At 44.3% G+C, this 19,489-nt stretch overlaps 1 protein-coding gene across 12 annotated transcripts in view; it reads right to left on the bottom strand.

Annotated features, from left to right (window-relative positions):
* The window catches only part of hspg2 (heparan sulfate proteoglycan 2), a 62,910-nt gene that overhangs the window by 28,256 nt on the left and 15,165 nt on the right, over positions 1-19,489 (bottom strand). For 9 of the 12 annotated variants that reach the window (XM_068649908.1, XM_049755198.2, XM_049755202.2 and 6 more), the window contains 30 exons: positions 16,915-17,044; positions 16,780-16,839; positions 12,127-12,186; positions 9,969-10,078; positions 9,820-9,878; positions 9,452-9,624; positions 9,301-9,339; positions 8,670-8,795; positions 8,398-8,586; positions 8,205-8,324; positions 7,943-8,074; positions 7,523-7,664; positions 7,057-7,214; positions 6,830-6,970; positions 6,546-6,709; positions 6,224-6,403; positions 5,941-6,137; positions 5,458-5,605; positions 5,258-5,385; positions 5,043-5,129; positions 4,885-4,943; positions 4,669-4,727; positions 4,379-4,519; positions 3,811-3,984; positions 3,342-3,521; positions 3,145-3,263; positions 2,953-3,064; positions 2,721-2,834; positions 2,411-2,538; positions 1,876-1,959 (listed from right to left, as the gene is read on the bottom strand). In XM_068649908.1, coding sequence (XP_068506009.1) covers positions 1,876-1,959; positions 2,411-2,538; positions 2,721-2,834; positions 2,953-3,064; positions 3,145-3,263; positions 3,342-3,521; positions 3,811-3,984; positions 4,379-4,519; positions 4,669-4,727; positions 4,885-4,943; positions 5,043-5,129; positions 5,258-5,385; positions 5,458-5,605; positions 5,941-6,137; positions 6,224-6,403; positions 6,546-6,709; positions 6,830-6,970; positions 7,057-7,214; positions 7,523-7,664; positions 7,943-8,074; positions 8,205-8,324; positions 8,398-8,586; positions 8,670-8,795; positions 9,301-9,339; positions 9,452-9,624; positions 9,820-9,878; positions 9,969-10,078; positions 12,127-12,186; positions 16,780-16,839; positions 16,915-17,044 — 3,713 coding nt within the window. The remainder of the gene's footprint in view (positions 1-1,875; positions 1,960-2,410; positions 2,539-2,720; positions 2,835-2,952; positions 3,065-3,144; positions 3,264-3,341; positions 3,522-3,810; positions 3,985-4,378; positions 4,520-4,668; positions 4,728-4,884; positions 4,944-5,042; positions 5,130-5,257; positions 5,386-5,457; positions 5,606-5,940; positions 6,138-6,223; positions 6,404-6,545; positions 6,710-6,829; positions 6,971-7,056; positions 7,215-7,522; positions 7,665-7,942; positions 8,075-8,204; positions 8,325-8,397; positions 8,587-8,669; positions 8,796-9,300; positions 9,340-9,451; positions 9,625-9,819; positions 9,879-9,968; positions 10,079-12,126; positions 12,187-16,779; positions 16,840-16,914; positions 17,045-19,489) is intronic. The other 3 variants (XM_049755200.2, XM_068649909.1, XM_049755203.2) reach the window with 2 other exon arrangements.

Here is a 19,489-nt window from a genome sequence, read left to right as displayed (position 1 = left end):
GGTTTGGGGTATCGTAGCTCGATGGGTAGGCGGATTCTTTGTTGGCATTCTTTTGCTTGGAGCCTGTGGCGTTGAGTACTTCGGGGGTACAAGTACTGTGCTAAGTGAATGCAGGGGCGGCTTTTCCTGGAGTGAACGGGAAGTGTGTCTGGTACGTTTCATCTTGTTCATCTCCTGAGCCAGAGCCGTGAAGCCATCGATCAGGATCTCTAGCCTTCCTTCCAGTCTGCTCAGTCGGGATTCCATGTCAGTGTAGCTCTTCTCAAGCTCAGTGACCCCTCTGGTCTTTTCCGCAGCTGACCCAAGAGCAATAAGCTCCTTGAGCTGGGAACTGAGATTACTCTGTTGATCTTCCATTCTATGAATGCTTTCCCTCATATCAAGGGTGTTGCTCTCAAGCATGCTCAGACGCTGGTTGAAGGTGTTCAGATGAATCCGGAGCAAGTGCTGAAAGCTTGAGCGTCTGCTGTCCGGGTCTGGTGTGAAGCGTGGTGGGAGTCTGGTTGCTGACTTATTGGGAGCAACGGAAACAATGCCCATCTCAATTTTGGAAGCAGAAAGGGTTGTGCGTTGGTGAGAGGGAGTAGAAAGTGGTTTTCTGGTTGAAGAGATGGTTGGTGCTGTGGTATCGGGCCATTGGTAGTCAATTTCATCACTGTCTCCACTGCCAAAAGGTGTTATCACTTTATCCACGCTGAAATTTAATACCGCTTGAGCACCACATCCCAAAGGCAGGTAGCCGTCTAGCAGCTTCTCTTGGAAAGGTTCCCCACAACTGTCTGCAGATGGCATCTCTTGTCTTCATGTCAAAACAACACAATGGGGATTGTTGCTCGTGAAGATGGTTCAAATATTCACAGATTTTTACGATCCACCCAAGTCTCCTTGTCATCTTTGCCACCAGACCAGCAAAGATTTTTGTTCAGACACACAGCTCTCCTCATAAATGCCTCATCTACATTTATGCTCTAGAGACCCAGAAAATGTATGTGGTGTGTGCAGAGATGGAAAGACACAAGAGCCAAGACAGCCTTTAAATGTATGCAACCAGCAAAGCACAAAAGCTGAAGCAGAAGACAAAAAGTAAAAAGTACCACAAACCAATCTACAGGTTTCCTGAAGACATACAGCACTACTTGTTTTTCACCACAAAAACTACCAATGTCACCACAAAAATACACTAAAAGTCTACCCAAGAAGAAAATTGGACACAGTATGACTTGAATTCTAGATATGCAGCATCGCAGGATAGAGCAGTGTTTCCCAACCTTTATTGAGCCACGGCGCATAAAAATTGCATCTAAACCCAGCAAACACAAAGGTCACACAAAGTATGAAAACTGAAATAACCATCCCAGCTCAAGTTAGTCACAAATCTGGGCCTTATTTAAATGACCACAACGTCATGACTTAGCATTCCGATGTGGTTAATTGTACCTTCTTCCATATAGTAGAATGGACGAGGGTTTATCGTAATTATTCTGTCACTGGCATAGATGAATTCTTTTTGCTATTAATAAAAACTATTTTTTGGACAAATTAAGTGAAATTGGGTAATTTTCCATGACACGTCCAATGGCCTATCACAACACACTAAACCTGGTTGGGAATCACTGGGTAGATATTCAAACATAATCGGCTCCTGTCCTGCAAATGCTCAACGACTCGTGGAAAAAAAAAGACAAGACTAAAGTAAAGCACCATCATGCGTACATCCCTTTTCTACAACTACAGCCAATGAATGCTCGTGCCAGCCCTGGTTAACTTTGCCCACAGCCCACCCGGTAACCGTAAACCCAGAGCAGTGTCAAAACGACCCCTGGAGAAAGATGTAGGGAGAAAGCAGACTCAGGTAGGCCGGGGAGGGGGGTGTACCTTTCGCAACGTCTGCCAGTGTATCCAGGAAGACAACCACATGTAGGCTGACCATCAGAATCCAAATAGCAGGTTGAGGAGAATCTGTTCAAACAGTATTTCAAGTAAGGATTTTGTTATACTTAATGTATCTCGTAGAACAATGAAAAAAGGATTTGTAAGTGAGATGAACTGAACTGTATGATTGTTGGTCTGATGATAAATAAGTCCAAATCACACAACATGTTTATCAATTTGACCTTGGCCACAAGTGAATTTCCCTGCTGTGGGGTGAATAAAGTTTAATCCATCCATCCATCCATCCATCCATCCATCCATCCATCCATCCATCCATCCATCCCTCCCTCCCTCCCTCCCTCCCTCCCTCCCTCCCTCCCTCCCTCCATCCATCCATCCATCCATCCATCCATCCATCCATCCATCCATCCATCCATCCATCCATCCATCCATCCATCCATCCTGGGGGAAATAGCTTTGAAAATCCATCTAAAGGCTTATTGCTTTGACTTTCTGCACCATCACGACATTGACTCACTGGTAGTTGGATGTTGTTCCAGGACATGGGCAAGGCTGGCAGGCCTGGACAGCTCCAGCTGCTGGGTTTCCATAGTAACCAGTCTTACAGCGTTCACACCTTGGCCCATCAGTGTTATGTTGACATTGCTATCAGACAGAGACACACACACAAAAAGGTGACATTCACACACACAAAAAAAGTTTATACAGTCTGCACAGAGCTTGTTTTCACGTGTTGAGATCTGACAAGAAACTCTTATTGCATTCCAGCGCAGAGATGAAAGTCAACAGTAAAAAAATAATTAGGAGAGGAAAAAGTTCAAACGTACAAGACACCTGCCGGTCTCCGGGTCACAGCCGCCGGCATACCCATTGCAGTCACATCTCTCACAAGTGCCCAGGTAAAGACCAGAGCCGGTCCGGGTATAACCTTCATCACACTCCTGCAACACCAAAGAATAACACCCAAGGTAAGAACAGAAAACCCAGCAACTCTCAAAAACTGCAACCGGAAAACAATTCAGCAAACAAACGTGATTGGTTGAAATCAAACTTGCTGACCTGGCAAGATGGTCCTTTGTATCCTTGAGGGCATGCACACTCTTCCACCTCAAGGGCACGTTCATTTCCAGTTGAGTGTGGAACCGCAACATCCATTTTAATGTCTGAGATACTGTAAAAAAAACAAGTCGACATTAGGTGCGTCCATCTTTGAATTTATTCTCCATGAAAATAAAAGATCCTGACATTTACCTGCTCTCTGCCATGTTGTCTGCATAGGTGGCCCTTATATGCAAGGCGCTAACATCAGCCAGAGCCATAAGGAGATGCTCCCGTGTGCACGGTTGCCCGTCAGCGCGGCGCCATGCAGACTGCCAAGATAGAAAAGGAAAAGTTCTACTGATTTTCTACTTGTGGGTTGGAGATTCACTTCCAAGAATGCTACAAACCTCTCTGAATGTCACAGTGACTGTTTGTGGCACACGTGGCAGAGGCTTGGATTGAGAGTAATGTTCCAGAGAGATGCCATTGCCCTGGAGAACCACATCTGGCTGACCAACAATCACCAGGGAGCGTTGCGGAGGGTCATAACGCACGGTGTAGCGTAGCTCTCCGCCATAGGCTGTCACCTGAGAACAACGTAGTGAGAAGAAAACCTCAGTATGGATATTTTGACTGATCAGTAAAGTGTTACAGACAAGGTAAAAAAATAGTATAGTGTTGATTTCATGGGGGGAAAGCGAAAAGGCAGTCACAGGAACATTTTTGTAAGGTTCAAAGGATCTTTGCTCTACGGGCAGGTCCAGTCATTTTCACTGAACATGTTGAGACATGACTGAGTGTGACAGAAAGTTGAAAGCTGAGCGAAACACCTGACTGATGTTTGCTCTCCCCTTGCATACTGTTGATTTATCTCACCTTATCTCCTCTGAAATTCTCAGGCAAGACCCAGTAGTAGATGCTGCTGGGAATGCTGGAAAAGGAGCGGTAGACAACTTCTGAGGAGCCACTCTGAATGATACCCTCGCTGATAGTTCTGGAGTTGCCGATGTTGGTGAGTGTGAAAAGCTGGCCGTTCACTCCTCCTCGTACCTGGGAGCACACATTACCTAAGATGGTTATTTTGAATGCTCATTGGTCACCAGCCACTGGCGGAGCTAGAATTTTTATCTCTGGTGGGGTAGCCAAGAATAAATCAGGGTGTCCGCAAAATAACAAAAATACTTCCTCAGAAAATGCCGTTGAAGATTCAATGTTTTCTACGGAGGGATAGAAGAAATGTGGAAAAAAAAACTCGGGAATAATTGAAAAATATCCCAAATTATATTTCAGTGGGGGCTAGTGTCTCTGTGGTCGCCCCTCTAGCTCTGCCAGTGCACCACTCACCACAACCAACATTTTCCCACCTCTCATTTAGCACCTGCAAGATTTGCTGATACAGCATGTGTGAGAAAATATTACTATTTACTATTCATATCTACTGTACCTGATCTCGACTCCAAGTAGAGCTAGCACACTGTTTGGTGACGCCCATGCAGAAACAACGCAGACAACCCTCAGGGTTGTTTTCTGATAAGTGGAAGAAGCCTGGCTTGCACTCATCACACTGAGCGCCTGCCACATAGTTCTGCAGCAAAAATAAAAACAGATATTTGATCAAATTCAATATATTAAGGGAGATAAGGTTCAGACGTGGAAAAATAATGACCGAGACAACAATAAATGGTTCTCGTCTGTACTGTTTCACTCTGCATTTAACAATCGTGCAATGTGTACCTTGCAGCTGCATGGCCTGCTGGTTGAGCTGATGCTTCCTCTGTTATCACACTTGGTTTCTGCAGGGGGGCAGTGGAAAGATGAAGACATATGGAGTGGAAAGTTCACCTGGCAATGTTCCAAAAGCAGCGCATACCTGTGCCATGAGCACATTCTACTGCCAAGTCTACTACAAGGGCAAACAGAACTCTAGAAACTTTACTAAAATGCACTCACGTTGAAGAACACATTTTCCGTTTGGTAGAAGGGGATTGCCCTGGTAACCAGGAGCACATCTGAGAAAAAAGGAGGCGGGAGTGATATAGAATTGCCACAAATTAGGAAATAAACATTAATTCTAAAGTAATTTATACGGGATTATTTAATGTTCTGACTTTTCACAACGTCGTCCCGTGTAGCCGGGCTTGCAGGCATCACATGTTGGCTGTTGGTCAAAATCAAGGAAGCAGGTGTCAGAGAACCTGCAATGGCAAACAAAGAGCCATAGGTAACCATTTACAGCGCTGTGTTAATAAGTAGCACCTGGAATGAATGAACCACTGTTCAAATATCTGAAGGAGTCAGTTTGGAAAAGATCTAGAGAGGTTACCGGCGAGAGGTTTCATAGTATGGACAAGGGCAAGGCTTGCAGTCATCGGATCGGCCTCGTCTCGGGTCACCAAAGTAACCAACGCGACACTTGTCACATTGTGGACCTTCTGTGTTGTGCTGACAGCTCTACAGTAGAAAAAAAAAATAAAAAAAATTGTAATCAACTATCGTAGTAGGCCTGAAGTATTAAGTGTTTACCAGACAATGTCCGCTGATTGGATCGCAGGCACTGGCATGTCCATTACAGTTACACCCGGCGCAGGTGCCCAGATAGGGGCCACCAGGGACGCGCTCAAAACCAGAGGAACACATTTCACAGGACAGGCCCGTATATCCAGGGGGACATCTGGGAACCATAAATGAGATCAGCATCAAGGCTTTTCCACCAGCTGTCTCAACAAAGTACGACATGTCAATGGACATCACAAACTTTGGGATTGTTGATAGAAACAGCTGGAATAACAATATTTGGTCAAAAATGGCCTTTTCGATTGTTTTAATAGGATAACTCATAGGGAATCCTCGCTACTGTTTTGGTACACACCAGTCAGTTCCATTAATGTGACCAGCATCAGGACAATCATGCAATAGATTTTTTGGGTCATACCAGATAGCTTAACTTGCCCAAAAAAAAAAAAATAATACACCTGTGCTATTGACAGACCAATTTGTTTCCCTTACCTGCACTCTTCTACATCCTTCGCATGACCTCGAGTGCTAAACTCCACAGTGGTGGTATCCATGACGATATCACTGAGTGCCACGCTGACCATGTGGTTGTTATAGATGGTGCGGATGCTGATGCTGTCCAAGTTAGCCAGCGTCATCATTAGCTCCTCCCGGCTTACTTGTCGTCCGTTGGAGTGTTGCCAGTTATCCTTCACAACCATCACATTCGGGAAACCTTTACATCTAGTGATTCATTATTTGTTTTGACTTTGTACAGAATTCCCCAAGCACTTACTTCAGTGAATTTAACTTCACGTTGGTTGACCACACCGGCAGGGGTGGAACTCCCTCGGCGGTAGATAAGCCTGCGCCCATTTCCAACCAGTATTACATCCGGCTTCTCCACGAGTTCAGACAGACCACGGGCCACAATGAAGCGGACTTTGTACTTCAGGGACCCTCCATAGGAATCGATCTAAAACGCAGGGACGGTTAGCATACTAATTTACACTCCCTTCCTCTACAATCTCAATGTTTGAGTTTGACATCAAAAGATAAATACGAGACAAATGTTTTCAGTGGAAAATGTAACTAAAAGCAGCTTTTGGAGTCGATACCTTGTTGCCAAGAAACTGCCGGGGCAAGGTCCAAAAAGAGTCCAGGTTGAGAAAGCGACGTGACAAATCGACAAGCTGGAACTCTTCCATCTCAGGGTTGATGAGGAGCTGAGTGGAAGAAAGAGGGGGAATGCCTGGCCTGGATGGGTAGGTGACATTCACACCTGAGTGTCACAAAAGAGACCAATTAATTCTCTCAGCTTTCTGCTCTCTCTGAGGTGGACATTTCTGTATTTCAGTTGTGAGTTTGAAGTTAGCATTCTTTGAATTAAATGAATCAGTACCTTTAAAGTCCTCCTCATCGGTGAAACGCAGACTGATCTGATTCCGGTAGCGTCCGGTGCTCTTGCAATTCTTGGTGAGTCCAGCACAGAAGCAAGGAACGCAGCGGCCCTCCACGCTAAAGTGATGGTCTGGGCAGTTGCCTGAAAAGGTCCGGACAATTTATTTCCTTAGCTAAATTTCATGCATGGCTTGGAATGAAAACCGTCATGCTCTTGCTTGAACGTACCTGGGTTAGGATTTGATGTAAGAGTTAGCACTCCATCTGGAATACCAAACACAAGACCTTTGGCGTTGATGGCCTCGCAAGTGTAGGCCCCCTGATCGGCTTCCTTCACGTCACGGATGGTAAGCGTGCCATAACCGTTCTCACTGGTCATTGAGATTCTGGTATTGCATGGATACAAAAAAGATTCAGATTGAATTTCTCATTGGGCTTTCTCACAGAGATCATATATGACTGGTTCAAACGTGGCAGTTAGTGATGATGATGATTCAAATCCAGAGTGCGATTTTCCATCTTAATTTTTACAGCATGGATACCACCAAATTGGTGGGATGTATAATACATGAGTCCAGAGAGTCTCACATCAGTCTGTGTAAATATCCAATGGCACTGACTGAGTTAACTAAACCAAATAAGCCTGAAGTTAATCTAAAATGTACAAGTGAGTAATGGTTTTCAAGAAGCCCACCTGCCACTTGTCGGAATGTGTCCCCAATTCAACCTCCAGGTGATGATGGGTGTTGGCACGCCAACAGCCCGACAGGTAAATGTCACAGTGGCCCCCCGGTCAACTTGGATGGATTCTGGTAGACTTGTCACAGATGGAGGAGCTGCAAAAGAAAAACAGAACTACTTCAACTCCATAGTTAATTTACCCACAAAGGCTGCTTGGAATTTGGTGATGCAATGAGACTCACAGATGCAAAACAATTCACTTTTAGTTTGGTGGACAGGATGTTTCACAAAAAGCTCTGTGTTTGAGCTGACCCATGTGTAAAGAGCATGTGGCTCACAGAGAATTAGTCAGCGTGTACAAAGAAGCTCAGAGCTGGACTTTAGTGCAGAATGTAGAGTACTACAGAGAAATACACAAGTGGTTGGGCCTTACTGCAGGCGTATTCATCTGAGCCGTCGGGACAGTCTGGCTCTTCGTCACACTGGTAACTAGCTGGGATGCAAGTGCGGTCGCTTAGGCATTCAAACTGCTCAGGAGCACACCAGTCATCTGGACCCTTGGTGGCTGTGGACATCAGGTAAGTATATAATCAATAGTTGCGTCAGTTCAGATTGGGCAATCCTGGGTGAGTTTTCCACTCATGATCACATCACCCAGGATTCATGTCTGAACAGAGCCAGAGATGGAGACTCACGGCAGTCCAGCTCATCTGAGTTATCTTCACAGTCATTGTCTCCATCACAACGCCAGAGCTTGAGGGCGCAACGGCCGTTTCTACACTTAAACTCATTGGGTTCACATGGCGACGGAGTTCCTGTAAAGACAAGTGGATACGTGCCAAAAGCTGCCGTCAGGCTCGCATGTACATACGCGTTTGTATGACTTACCGCATTGGAATTCGTCACTTCCGTCCAAGCAGTCTTTTTCCCCGTCGCAGATGTAGTCTCGAGGGATACATTCTCCGCTCTGGCATTTTGCTTGATCCGCTCGACAGAATCCCGGAATGACGGGTGGCTGCGGAGGTTTAACAGCGGCGGTTGTGGTGGCAGGGGTGGTTGCAAAAGGTCGTCTTCCATCTGCAACAAATTTCCGGTTAAACTTAGCGACGGTTTCGCACTGCGTGAATCATCGGACCACGTTACAAGCCGAAGCCACTCACCGCAATCGTTCTCATCGCTCAAATCACGACAATCTGGTCGATTGTCACACAGGTATTCCATCAGGATGCAAGTCCCGTCACCGCACCTGTGCTCATCCGGCATGCACGGCCTGATGCCAGGGATTACTAAGAAAGATGAATATAAGGAGGAGGATTGACGTGGTGAAGGGTCAACATGCAAGGCAACTCTTTGAGGACAACCAAAGCACTACGTCATAAATAAAGCAGCGGCATTACGTTCACGGCAACACAATCAATCGATTTTTAATTTAGGGAATATTCCTTCTGTGTAACAGCGAGGCGGTTATCGTTTTCTCAGCTTCTGCCAAGTCTCCATTACAACTAACTTTTAGATGCATTTTGGGTTCATCCTGAAATTACACCCCAAAACTGAATATCCTTTTGAGCACTGTCGGTCAATAGATCAATTATGCATTCTTAATGGAAGTCATGCCATGCGGATGTGCTGATTTTTTTCTGTGCATTTTGATTTTCCATTGGTGCTCCATGCAAAACATTCTTTCGGACCACGTGATAGATGAATTTGCACGTTTCTTCCTAAAGCCACTACACACAGCCATCCTAAAGCTTCTATGGCGTAGTCAGCTCATTCACCATGCACAGTACAAACCTGGCACCGCTAAAGGTTCCACTGAGGGCAGAGGGCGAACTAGAAACCAAAAGGAAACATTAACAGCCCTGCCCTACCGCTGTGGTGGATTTTAAGCTCCAACCCCTTGTGAAAGACTCTGCATCTAGTGACTCCAGCACATGGTCCTCACCTTCTCCAAGCTGTCTGAACTGAAAGCCTTCCACCGATGTGACATAGGAGGCGATTGCACCATTCTGCACGACGCTGTATAGCACACTCCGGATCTGTTCGCTGTTGCTGTTGTAGTCCGAGCCCACGTCCAGTTCCACAAATACATCAGTGCCGTACTCTCTGATGATCTTCCTGTAAGAACAAGAAAGGTATGGTGAGACGATATAGTAGTTGGTGGCCTGCTGATGCCGACACAGAAAAGTGCTGCACTAAAGGAATTCCTCTTTACAGTTGCAAGGATTTATGTATGTCGGAGCGACAGTAGTCAGCTGCGGGGACTCGACTCAAGCTGCCATAAAAGTTGATTTAAAGCATTGGAATGCATACTTAATGAGGACCACGCTGACTGTCTGGACACCTGGAATCCTGTTGTACTCTGACTCCAACTGTGAAGGCAAGAAAATACAAACAGAATCAGCAAAAGTTTAAATAACCCACACATGATTTTTAAAGTTGCACAAATAATGAAGACATACGGTGTCCACCACGGCTTCTGAGATCTCATTAAAGGCTGGTGAGAAGATGTCCTCCAGCTCTGGGTTGTAGACGATGGAGTCGGTGAAGTTGACAAGAGCTCTGTAATAAACTGGATTGGGAGAGTGTGAATAAGAATTTGTCAGTTTAACCAGACTAAAGCCAGCCTGACTGGCTTCTAAAACAACATTTGGAACTTCTGAGTATCATTCCATGCTTCCATAAGTGCTAAAACCTACTAAAGTTAATATGGTCCATTCCCTTAAGAAAGCTTGTGGTTAAATTTAACAGCACAAACCGACGGTCCTGCCTAACGAGTGCCACGTTCCATTTATGGGATCTATTTCCATATCTCAATTGTGGTTGGGTTTTCGCTCAAACCGCTAGCTGCGATGTAGTTACACACGGCCGCACGCTTTGACGGCCGTGCTCTTAAACCATCGTCTCAAATATAACTGTGAAATTATAACATGCTGGATGTGTTGACAATGTCACATTGCTGCCAACGCTGTGCTCGGAGGAGTCTGCCAACCTCAATCGGACTGCATTTGAAATTCGGGAAGGAAGTCAATATTTGAACTGTTTCTTGCAGCCTCGTGCTACTTGCCATGCACAACGCAAAAGCTAATGTTTGGAATGCTGCCTATTTAAATTCCCATTGAGACTCTGACTTTTGCTCTACTGCCCCAACTTTGGCTCGCAGCAGTCCGTGAATTAGTTCTGTATTCATTCATTAAAGTTTGATTTGATGCATCTACAAAGAAATCAAACTGCAAACAGTTGGGATTTTATTCATTCAGTTTTGATCAGAATTACTGCACACTTAATATTTGTTAATTCGTTGTATATGACCTACATGTATAAATTGCTGTAGTGTTGTTATAGTACTACTGTGGATTGTCTTCATAACTGATAAGTTCAGGCTTGAGAGGAGCCTGGCAGGGTGCCGGCGCTCTTGATGTGCACACTGTTACTGTTGAACTGAAAGTGAATAATTGTTGAATTGCCTGAATGTGGAAACAGAAGACGGGCAACATCAAAGTTCCTCATCAAAGCGCTTCATTTGACCCGCTCTAATCGCATCAATTGAGTGGGCACTCGACGCCAGGTCGGCTCCCTGCTAGCTCTGAGTTTGCTCGCGTCTATGGCCTAGTGAGTATGGTATTGCCACCGCTTGAGATCTTTTGATGACAGCGCTCCTAACAAACGAGACCAATTCTCCGAGATGTCACTCACAGGTTCTAGTGGGGGAAATCGTCAAAAGCAGCACTACTATCAAATGTGACAAAACAAAGTTTCAGCGCAGACATGGATTTAAAAAAAGTGTCTGGGAAAATATATTCAGCACTCTTGATCCAAAAATGTATTTGGCGATTAAAGCTACTAGCAGAACTGTGGCTGCATTGTGCCTTGGGCCCCCGCCATGCAGCACAGAAAAGCCTACACCAAAGACAAAGACTTGATTGAGCGATGAGGCTGGCCTTTAATGCCCAACCGCATTGGGCTTGACCTTCAACCCTCAAGCCAGTGCCTACAACAGTGGCCCAGAACCAGCCAAGTTGGAAGAGGATAGAAGGCTGCATTCCATTTGGAATCATTTACAATATATCAACTCATAAGCGTTCCTCAAGTGAAAAAATGTTTTTATTGTGGAAAGTGAGCAAGATGAAGCTGCTTAAGAGTTATCTCTCTAAGATTGGCTGGCTTTGGTCATGCGAGATGTATTCTCTTCTGTCTCACTTCTAATTTTATTGTTCTGTCAGATGCAAATTGATCAACTTGAGTGTGTGACAGAGGTCCCAGACACTGACACTGAAAAATATTGCATTACACTGTGAAATAGCGCATTGAAGTCTAAAATGCGGTTTTAGTGTTGACTATCCAATACGACGTGCAATTACGCAATCCCACAACAAAGACGTTTGTGCTGTCATCCTCTTGTCAGTATTACTTTCCAGAACATGCTCATCGTTTTTCCACTGACATTGAACAACACTGGAAAAACACAGTCACTCAACACAATCATGGCTTGTTAAAGATGAGTCTTGGAATGTTTGCTGGGGGTGCCTTTAGAAAAGTGTGTCATTAAGCATAGCAGATAGCAGGAAAGATTGTTTCAGGATCACACATAAAGAAGGAATTGACATTTGGAAGACTTACTTAAGGCTGGCTCGACTGCGCTCTTTATGTTCACCACATAGGAAGAGTCCAACGAGTACTCTATAGTAAGCGATGTGAGGCGAGAAGCAAAGGAGCAAGAAACATGAGGAGATAAAGGGGCACAAACCAACATGTCAAGGGTCATCCAACAAAAGCCACATATTGAGAAGGACGGTGTTAGCCAAGCAAGGGCAGGGGGGTTAGACAGTAAATGATTGAAAGTAAGAAGGAAACAAATAGAAAGTTATCATTAGATAAGATGAAGATATGTACACAGAAAAGTTTCATGAGGCAAGTACATGAAACACAACACATGACTTCAACATGTAAAATAACAGAAATCAGGCAGGCAAAAAGTGTGTCAGTGACAAAAGTGAAATTGTGACCTCATGACTTACCAAAAATTAATTTAATTTTATATGGGGTATTCCTATAGCCTGAAGTTGTTGTGTATGAAAATGCATTTGATGGAAAAGTGGCGACGAACTTTTACTGGTTTGACATTTGACCTCCACATGGAAACGCAAACTTCTTCTGTGCAGGTCAAAAACACAATTCTACAAAGAGGGGTCACCAGCTTGTGTTTCTTTTTTGATTGGTTTGGATCATGTCATGGGGAACAAAGGATGCTGTGAGCTTGATGAGTGACTTATCTGGAAGCAAGTCTGGTGACACGAAGGCATCAAGGACGCAAGTGCCAGAGGGCATCCCCTTAGAGAAGACAAGTCTTTGGTCCAACCCAAAGAGGATATCCTCCAAACCAGACATGCCAACACTGCCCTTCACATTTCTGTTGTCTGAGACGCACCCACGCTGATGCCGGGAGGAGCCGCTTCCTGTTTTGCCTCGCTACATGGAAATAACAGAGCCTCGCTACAATCATCATTTTGCAAAAAGTTAAGCTCTACTTGTCCTGGCACCAGTCGCCATGTCACTTGTCATTTATGATGACTCATTTTCCACCACTTTGGATGGAGCTATAGCTTACGGCATTAAAATGTCAATGAGACCGCTGCAGAAGACAGGATTCTTTGTGCAAAAGTTTACTCTTTAAGTCCAACCCAGATTTTGGATGAATCCACTCTATAAACTGTAACACTCAAACGGTCCTTCGTCTCACAATCAAGTGATTGTTTTGCATCCAGATGTTTCAACTCAGATGTGGCTTGAGTTACTTCTCTACAGTACCCTTGAGGAAAATAGTTAGCATCAAGTCCTTTTTTGCCTTCTTCAGTCTTCATCCGACTGTTCGCTGATAATGTTTACTGAGCTAAAATGAGTAAACAGCTTTTATGTAAAAATAACTAAGGCTTGAAATGCAGCCAGGAAACATTTGACATAAAACGTGCCCTTCTCTATTTGAAGTTGCTCAAGCTCAGCCAAGCTAATTAAACCCGAAGTAGTATCCACTGCGCTCAAGGTTGAAACCCTGCTCTGATCCTGGTCAGGATGGGGTCAAGTCCAAGAGAGAGGAAGGTCATGGCTTCACATTACTTGCATTTTACTCTCTGCCCTGGTTTTAGTACTATTATGGTCATTGGCTGACTAACTCTTATTAGAAGCTCAGGTCTCCAAAACCTCTATTTGAAGTATGAGTCAATGTGCAATGACCACAGTAAACCCAAGTGCAGATTTGAAAGCGAATCTGAAACCCCCATCAAGGTTAAAGGGAGTACAGGAGTGACTAGAGGTGAGAGTGACCTTGACGAAAGAGAACCAACATCTGTTCAGGTCATCTTTGAATTTTAGAGAAACTCCCTTGAGTGTTCTTGCAGTTGCAGGATGGACACACCCACACAACCAATCATGTTCTTTTTCACGGTTGCCATTTGGAGGTATGATCCCCAAGAGAGGAATTCTGTTCCTGATATGCACACTCCAGTTGCTGGCCAGGAAGCTGCTGATCATCTGGGAGAATTACACAAATAAGCTCTCCGAAATTGTGAAGCTGAAAACGATGACATGGAGAATTCAAATTCACATGGACTATTTGCTTTATTGTTTTAACACATACGATCTCGGATGATTATAAAGATAAGGAAAGGTTGATGAACTAATGAACCTCATTACCTCTGTGCCATATATAACCAAATGTGATAAAAGAAAAATGAGAGTGACACAGTTGCTGTCAGTGAAACACTTAATCATTGTCCTTAGGAGGAGCGGGGCAGGTCAGTTCTCCAAGGCAACACTTTTGTGTTTGTAACAATAGTGTTTCATCAGCCGGTTTAATACCATCATGTGATCCTCATCAACCTAAATGTTGACCCTAAGTCACATAATTAAACAACTGTTAGTCAAACAACAGTAACACAAGGCATGTTCTGGTGCCATAAACAAAACCAAATTATCGGATTATGATTTTAAGTCAATGCTGTACTCTCAGTCCCCCCCTACACATTTGTCTTTTGCTCTCATGAGCCCCTCTGGAGGGCCCGCAGTGGCCAAACAAACAAAGAGCTTGAAAATAACCACAGCTGCCAGCACTCATCCCTCTGCATAATGACCCAACAGGCATAGAGAGCAAAGTCATATTTCAACAACTGTAACTAGAAAACTGCGGCTGTCGACGGTGTCTTGTCCACAACATGGAATCATTAGCCTCTGACCATTCAATGCGGATTTCCCCCCCCCCCCCCCCCCCCCTATCTTTTTCCCAGATGCAGCAGCCAATGTGAAAGTTGGAACCTATTAGGAGTACACTACTTTAGATTACATTTCTTGACAGTCGAAATGTAACATGGAGTACTGGCAAGAGTTGTACTATAAAGTAGAAGTAATTTGGTAATCGTTATTTCTAATTGGGATTAAGTAACGTTGAGTGGATCGGATTTGTCAGGGTGTATTTTTTTTTGGGTGGGGTTGGGTGGTGGGGGAAATTCAGAACTCGGACTGTTTGAAGAGACAACTGCTTTTGGAGCAGGCTACTTTATTTGTATAGATTTGTTTACGGATGAGATTTGCACCGGCCTGACTCGAAAGAGTTGGACAACCATGCCATGCAGTCCTTCATGGTTACCAGAGGAAGTATAAGCAGCTTCCTTAATGATGAGGCATTATCTCTATTGCCTTTGATATTATTTTCTAACACCCACGATAATGGAAACATCAGTGGGAAGAACGTAACCCAAGCAGCCCCACACCCTGTTATGAATGGTAACCTTTGTTTCATTGGTCCTCTAAATGAAAAGTAGCTGAAGTGCCTCTCCAGTGCAGTGGGAATTTTCTGAACAGCTTATCCTCACGAGGGTCATGGGAGCCTATCCTAGCAGTCATCAGGCACTAGGTGGGGGACACCCTGAACTGGTTGCCAACCAATTACAGGGCACATATTGACAAAAATCCATTCACAGTCACGCTCACTCCTACGGACAATTTGGAGTCCTCAATTGGTCTACCATGCATGTCTTTGGAATGTGTGAGGAAACCAGAGTACCCACAGGAAACCCACGCAGGCAAGGGGAGAACATGCAAACTCCACAAAGGAAAGCCAGAGATGGGATCATAACCAATGTCACCGTACCACCGGACATGGAAAACAATGGCGGAATAAAAATAAAGTTAAAATAACACCGTCACGTCAATGTGCATGCCAGATGGTTAGTGCTTGTGTCAGGGATGGATGAAGTTGGGAATTCCACACCATACAAGTGAATAACACAACAGGAAACAGGAAGTCAAATGGGAACAACAGTGTCACCATACTCTTGCATGAATGCAGTATAACGGAAAGGAAGTCTTGAGTCTGAGATGCCGACCGGACAGAGACACTCAAAGCTTTCAGCATTCAACGCAGGAAGCCAAATTTCCTTCCTACCACTGTCTTTAGATCTAAATACGGCGTTCGCCTGCCTCATCCAAAACCTACGGTCAACAGCAGTGTCCTTAGTCAAGGGTCCATGTTTAATTAGTTTTAGACAAAAGGCTAAATGGTGTAACCTGGGGCGCAATCGGATTGGATTACAACTACGACAATATATTTGTAACTGAGTTAATGAGGATCTAATGCAGAGGTGTCAAACTCATTGTTGTTACGGGCCGCATCGTAGTCATAGGTTCCTTCAGAGGGCCATCAAACTAATGAATAAGGGTTTTGAAATCAGAGACTAGAAGAAACTGTTCAAATATTTAAAAAGATGAATGCTAATAACAATTGCTGGCAATATCTATTTTTTAAAAGTGAAGACAATTTGGAATTTTAGTATTGACACATGAAGTTGGTGCACAATTTGTCTTCGCGGACCACATAAAATCATCTGGTGGGCCATATCTGCCCCCCGGGCCTTGAGTTTGACACCAATGATCTAATGTGTCATTATTTAGTCCTACGCAAATAAAAAAAAAAAACCAGAAGCCGAAAAGGGTACTGCAGGCAATAGAATGAGACACATATGCTCTCGTCTGTCACAACAACATTTTTTGTTTGCCTTTGAAAGATCTTGAAGATCTTACAGTGCTGCCATCTCTATTGCTGGGTAAGAGGATGAAAGTGGAGATGTTTAGATCTCCCAGACAAAGCAAAAGCGTCTTGTTTTGACCTGACTGGCGGCTTGAAGCAGGATGTGAGCATGTCATGGCACACATGCACAGATACACACATACGTGGGAACTCGACTAGGAGTCACACACAATACGTAGTTTCTGCTCTCTTACTTGTGCTCTCTGAGACTGGAGGCCACGGTGCACTTCCATCATCTTCGCCACTGGGCAGATCTATTGAGACAGACAAAAGTTCTTCAGTTTTGAGCAGAGCACTAAAAGCAAAAGTGTTTAATGGCGACAGCCAACCTCCAGAAGCTTCATCAGCGACAAAGTCTTCATCGTCGCCCAGTAAGCTCGGCGCCGCCTGGACATCCTTCTGCTCCACCGAGTCATCTGGCAGAGGAACCTCTCCCCACACCTTGGAGGCCTGTGTCACCTGAAGCAAACACAGAAAGATTTATGGAGGTTGAAGTCTTCACGGAGAAAGATTTACGGAGGTTGAAGTCTTCACAGAACAGGGTTGCGCCCAGTATTATGTGTGGACCCTGGAAGGGTGGAGGAAAAACAAAGGCTGCGGCAGGAAACAAAGCATTCTGACTTGTTTACATTTTTTTATCTCTTTGAGGGCTTTTCATGAGTTCACACGCAAATAAAAGTTTATGACCCCGGCAGTTAACGATACAGATATGAACCACATATATGTCAAACAAAGAATTTTCTTCGTTTCCTTGGGCGACTATAATATAACACCACTTCTTTATTCACAACCAACCGTTCACCTTAAAATCAACAAGACGATTTAAAGTTCATCTTAGGTTGGCTGTCCTTTAAAAGCTATATTCTTTTTATTTTCACAATAACTCCCGAGTCTGAATGAAACCTGTACGGACGTATACATCGTAATCCTCGCCAAGGTCAATGAATAAAAGGCCTTGTCTTGTATCTATCAGATGTATCTACACGATTTGAGTGAGGAGACAAAGTGAGCCAGACGTCCTGCTATCTGATCATCTTGATGGAACACAGCCCTGCTTGAGTGCTTCTGCTTTTCCCGAGCTGCTCAGACGCAGGCTTAGAAGTTTCGATACGACTCTGGCAGGATGACACGGTTGGCATTTACAGCTGGCACGGCCCGCCAGTTCCTATTTCCACCCAAGTCCGTCATGCTAGTTTTCCCCTTTAAATGGCTCCAGATAATAAATAACTCAATCCATCCCCTCCAAATCCTCTCTCCCCTGACTGAACACCCTTATAACAACAATCCCGGGGCATTTTCAAAAGGAAACCGCTGACTAAACAAATTCCTTTCAGTGGTGCTAACCAGTCAACCATCAGTAAGATCTTGTCGTACATCCCGCTCTTTTGGCCTCATCTGGTTAGGCTCAGTTCTGATCGAGAACCTAAAATAATGACTCTAATACTCTAATAATATTTGCACCTGTTCAAGTATTCGGGGTGAGATTTTGTGTTTTGTACAAGCTTGATTTTCACTTCCAAGGCTGCTAAAAGTTCAACAACATGACAATTGCAAGTTTCTCTGACTAGAGCCGTAAATAATGATTATTTTCCAAATTCATCAAGATGACATCTAGTTTTTTCCCATTAATTATGATTCATTCACTGGGTTGGTCCATGCCAAGTCAGAAAAGAAGGGAAGACGTTGACCGTTGTATAATGAAGAAAAACAAGATGCTTGCAAATGTCTTGAGAGGCTGAAATCAGATGATTTGGACAATTTTAAGTTCAACAACGGCTCTAAACAATCACTAATCAAAATAACTGTCGATTATTGTGTCGATTGTATTTTAGATTTCCAGTTAATGGCCCAATCGTGATTTCCTACACAGCATGATAACTCTTCAGGGAACTTTAAATTTCCCAGCTGTGAATAAATAAGGCTGCTGATGCAGCTGCAAGCCAAACTGTGGGAAACGTAAAAGGCAACGTCAATTTGTGATCAAGAATTAGCATGTGACCATAGATGGAAATAACAAACTCCAGCGTCAATGCAGGCAGTCAACAGAACCTCCCCCTCGCTGATCTCTTCGAGCTACTACTCCTCCATCAGCTCTCTTTTTTTATGCTCTCACTCCTTAAAAGCAAGTACCTGTGCTGAGACTCAATGTAGCAACACGCAATGGTCATGAATGGAATGTAAAGCGCACGCTTGACACAGAGAGAAGGCTGAGGCCCACCGTGCAGCGCCAGGCACCGGTGAGACCTGAGCCGCAGAAACTAAGCGCCCTTATTCCTGACACATTTCCATTGTTGGCATAGTTAAGACGGTTGAAATACATTGGCGTTCGTCAAGCTAGTTCTAAATACAGTGCTGGCAAACGACAGCCGCAGAGATTTTTCTGTGCTTGACTGTACGTGTACATTGAAGAGGATTTTCGAAGCGTGGGGCAACAGAACGGCTTTGTGCGCCTGGAATGGCGAGCGAGCTGACAAACTGCCACTCACGACACTAAAACTCCAACCTTGGGCCCCTGCTGCATGAAAGGCTTGATGAGTGAGGTCCCAAAGCGCCGCGTAGCTCTTTTGACATTTCTACAGGGTTTAATCTAAAGTGATTGCACAGGGAGGAAATGGAAAGAAGTTCTTCATTCAACAAACACTCTTTGACAGGTGCGGGGATTGTCTTCCCAGAAGGTTCCATGACTAACAGGATGGGCGCAACAAAAAGGGGGTTGGGGGGGGACATTACAAAGACTGAAGAATGGTGGTTTTTATTCTTCACGGTCCGCTAGTCAGTCTCCCACACAACATAAAAGTCAGGTTCATACTTGAGCTTTCTCAGTTGGGCAAATTTGTTCATAGAGGAACTAATGCTCTTCAGAGACACAAAAGATTTATTATAAATTATACGAATTTTAATCAA

This window comes from Syngnathus scovelli, chromosome 2 (assembly GCF_024217435.2).
Source record: "Syngnathus scovelli strain Florida chromosome 2, RoL_Ssco_1.2, whole genome shotgun sequence".
NCBI lineage: Eukaryota > Metazoa > Chordata > Actinopteri > Syngnathiformes > Syngnathidae > Syngnathus > Syngnathus scovelli.
The sequence above is the reverse complement of the archived record's forward strand: the minus strand, read 5'-3'. Positions and strand labels throughout refer to the sequence as shown.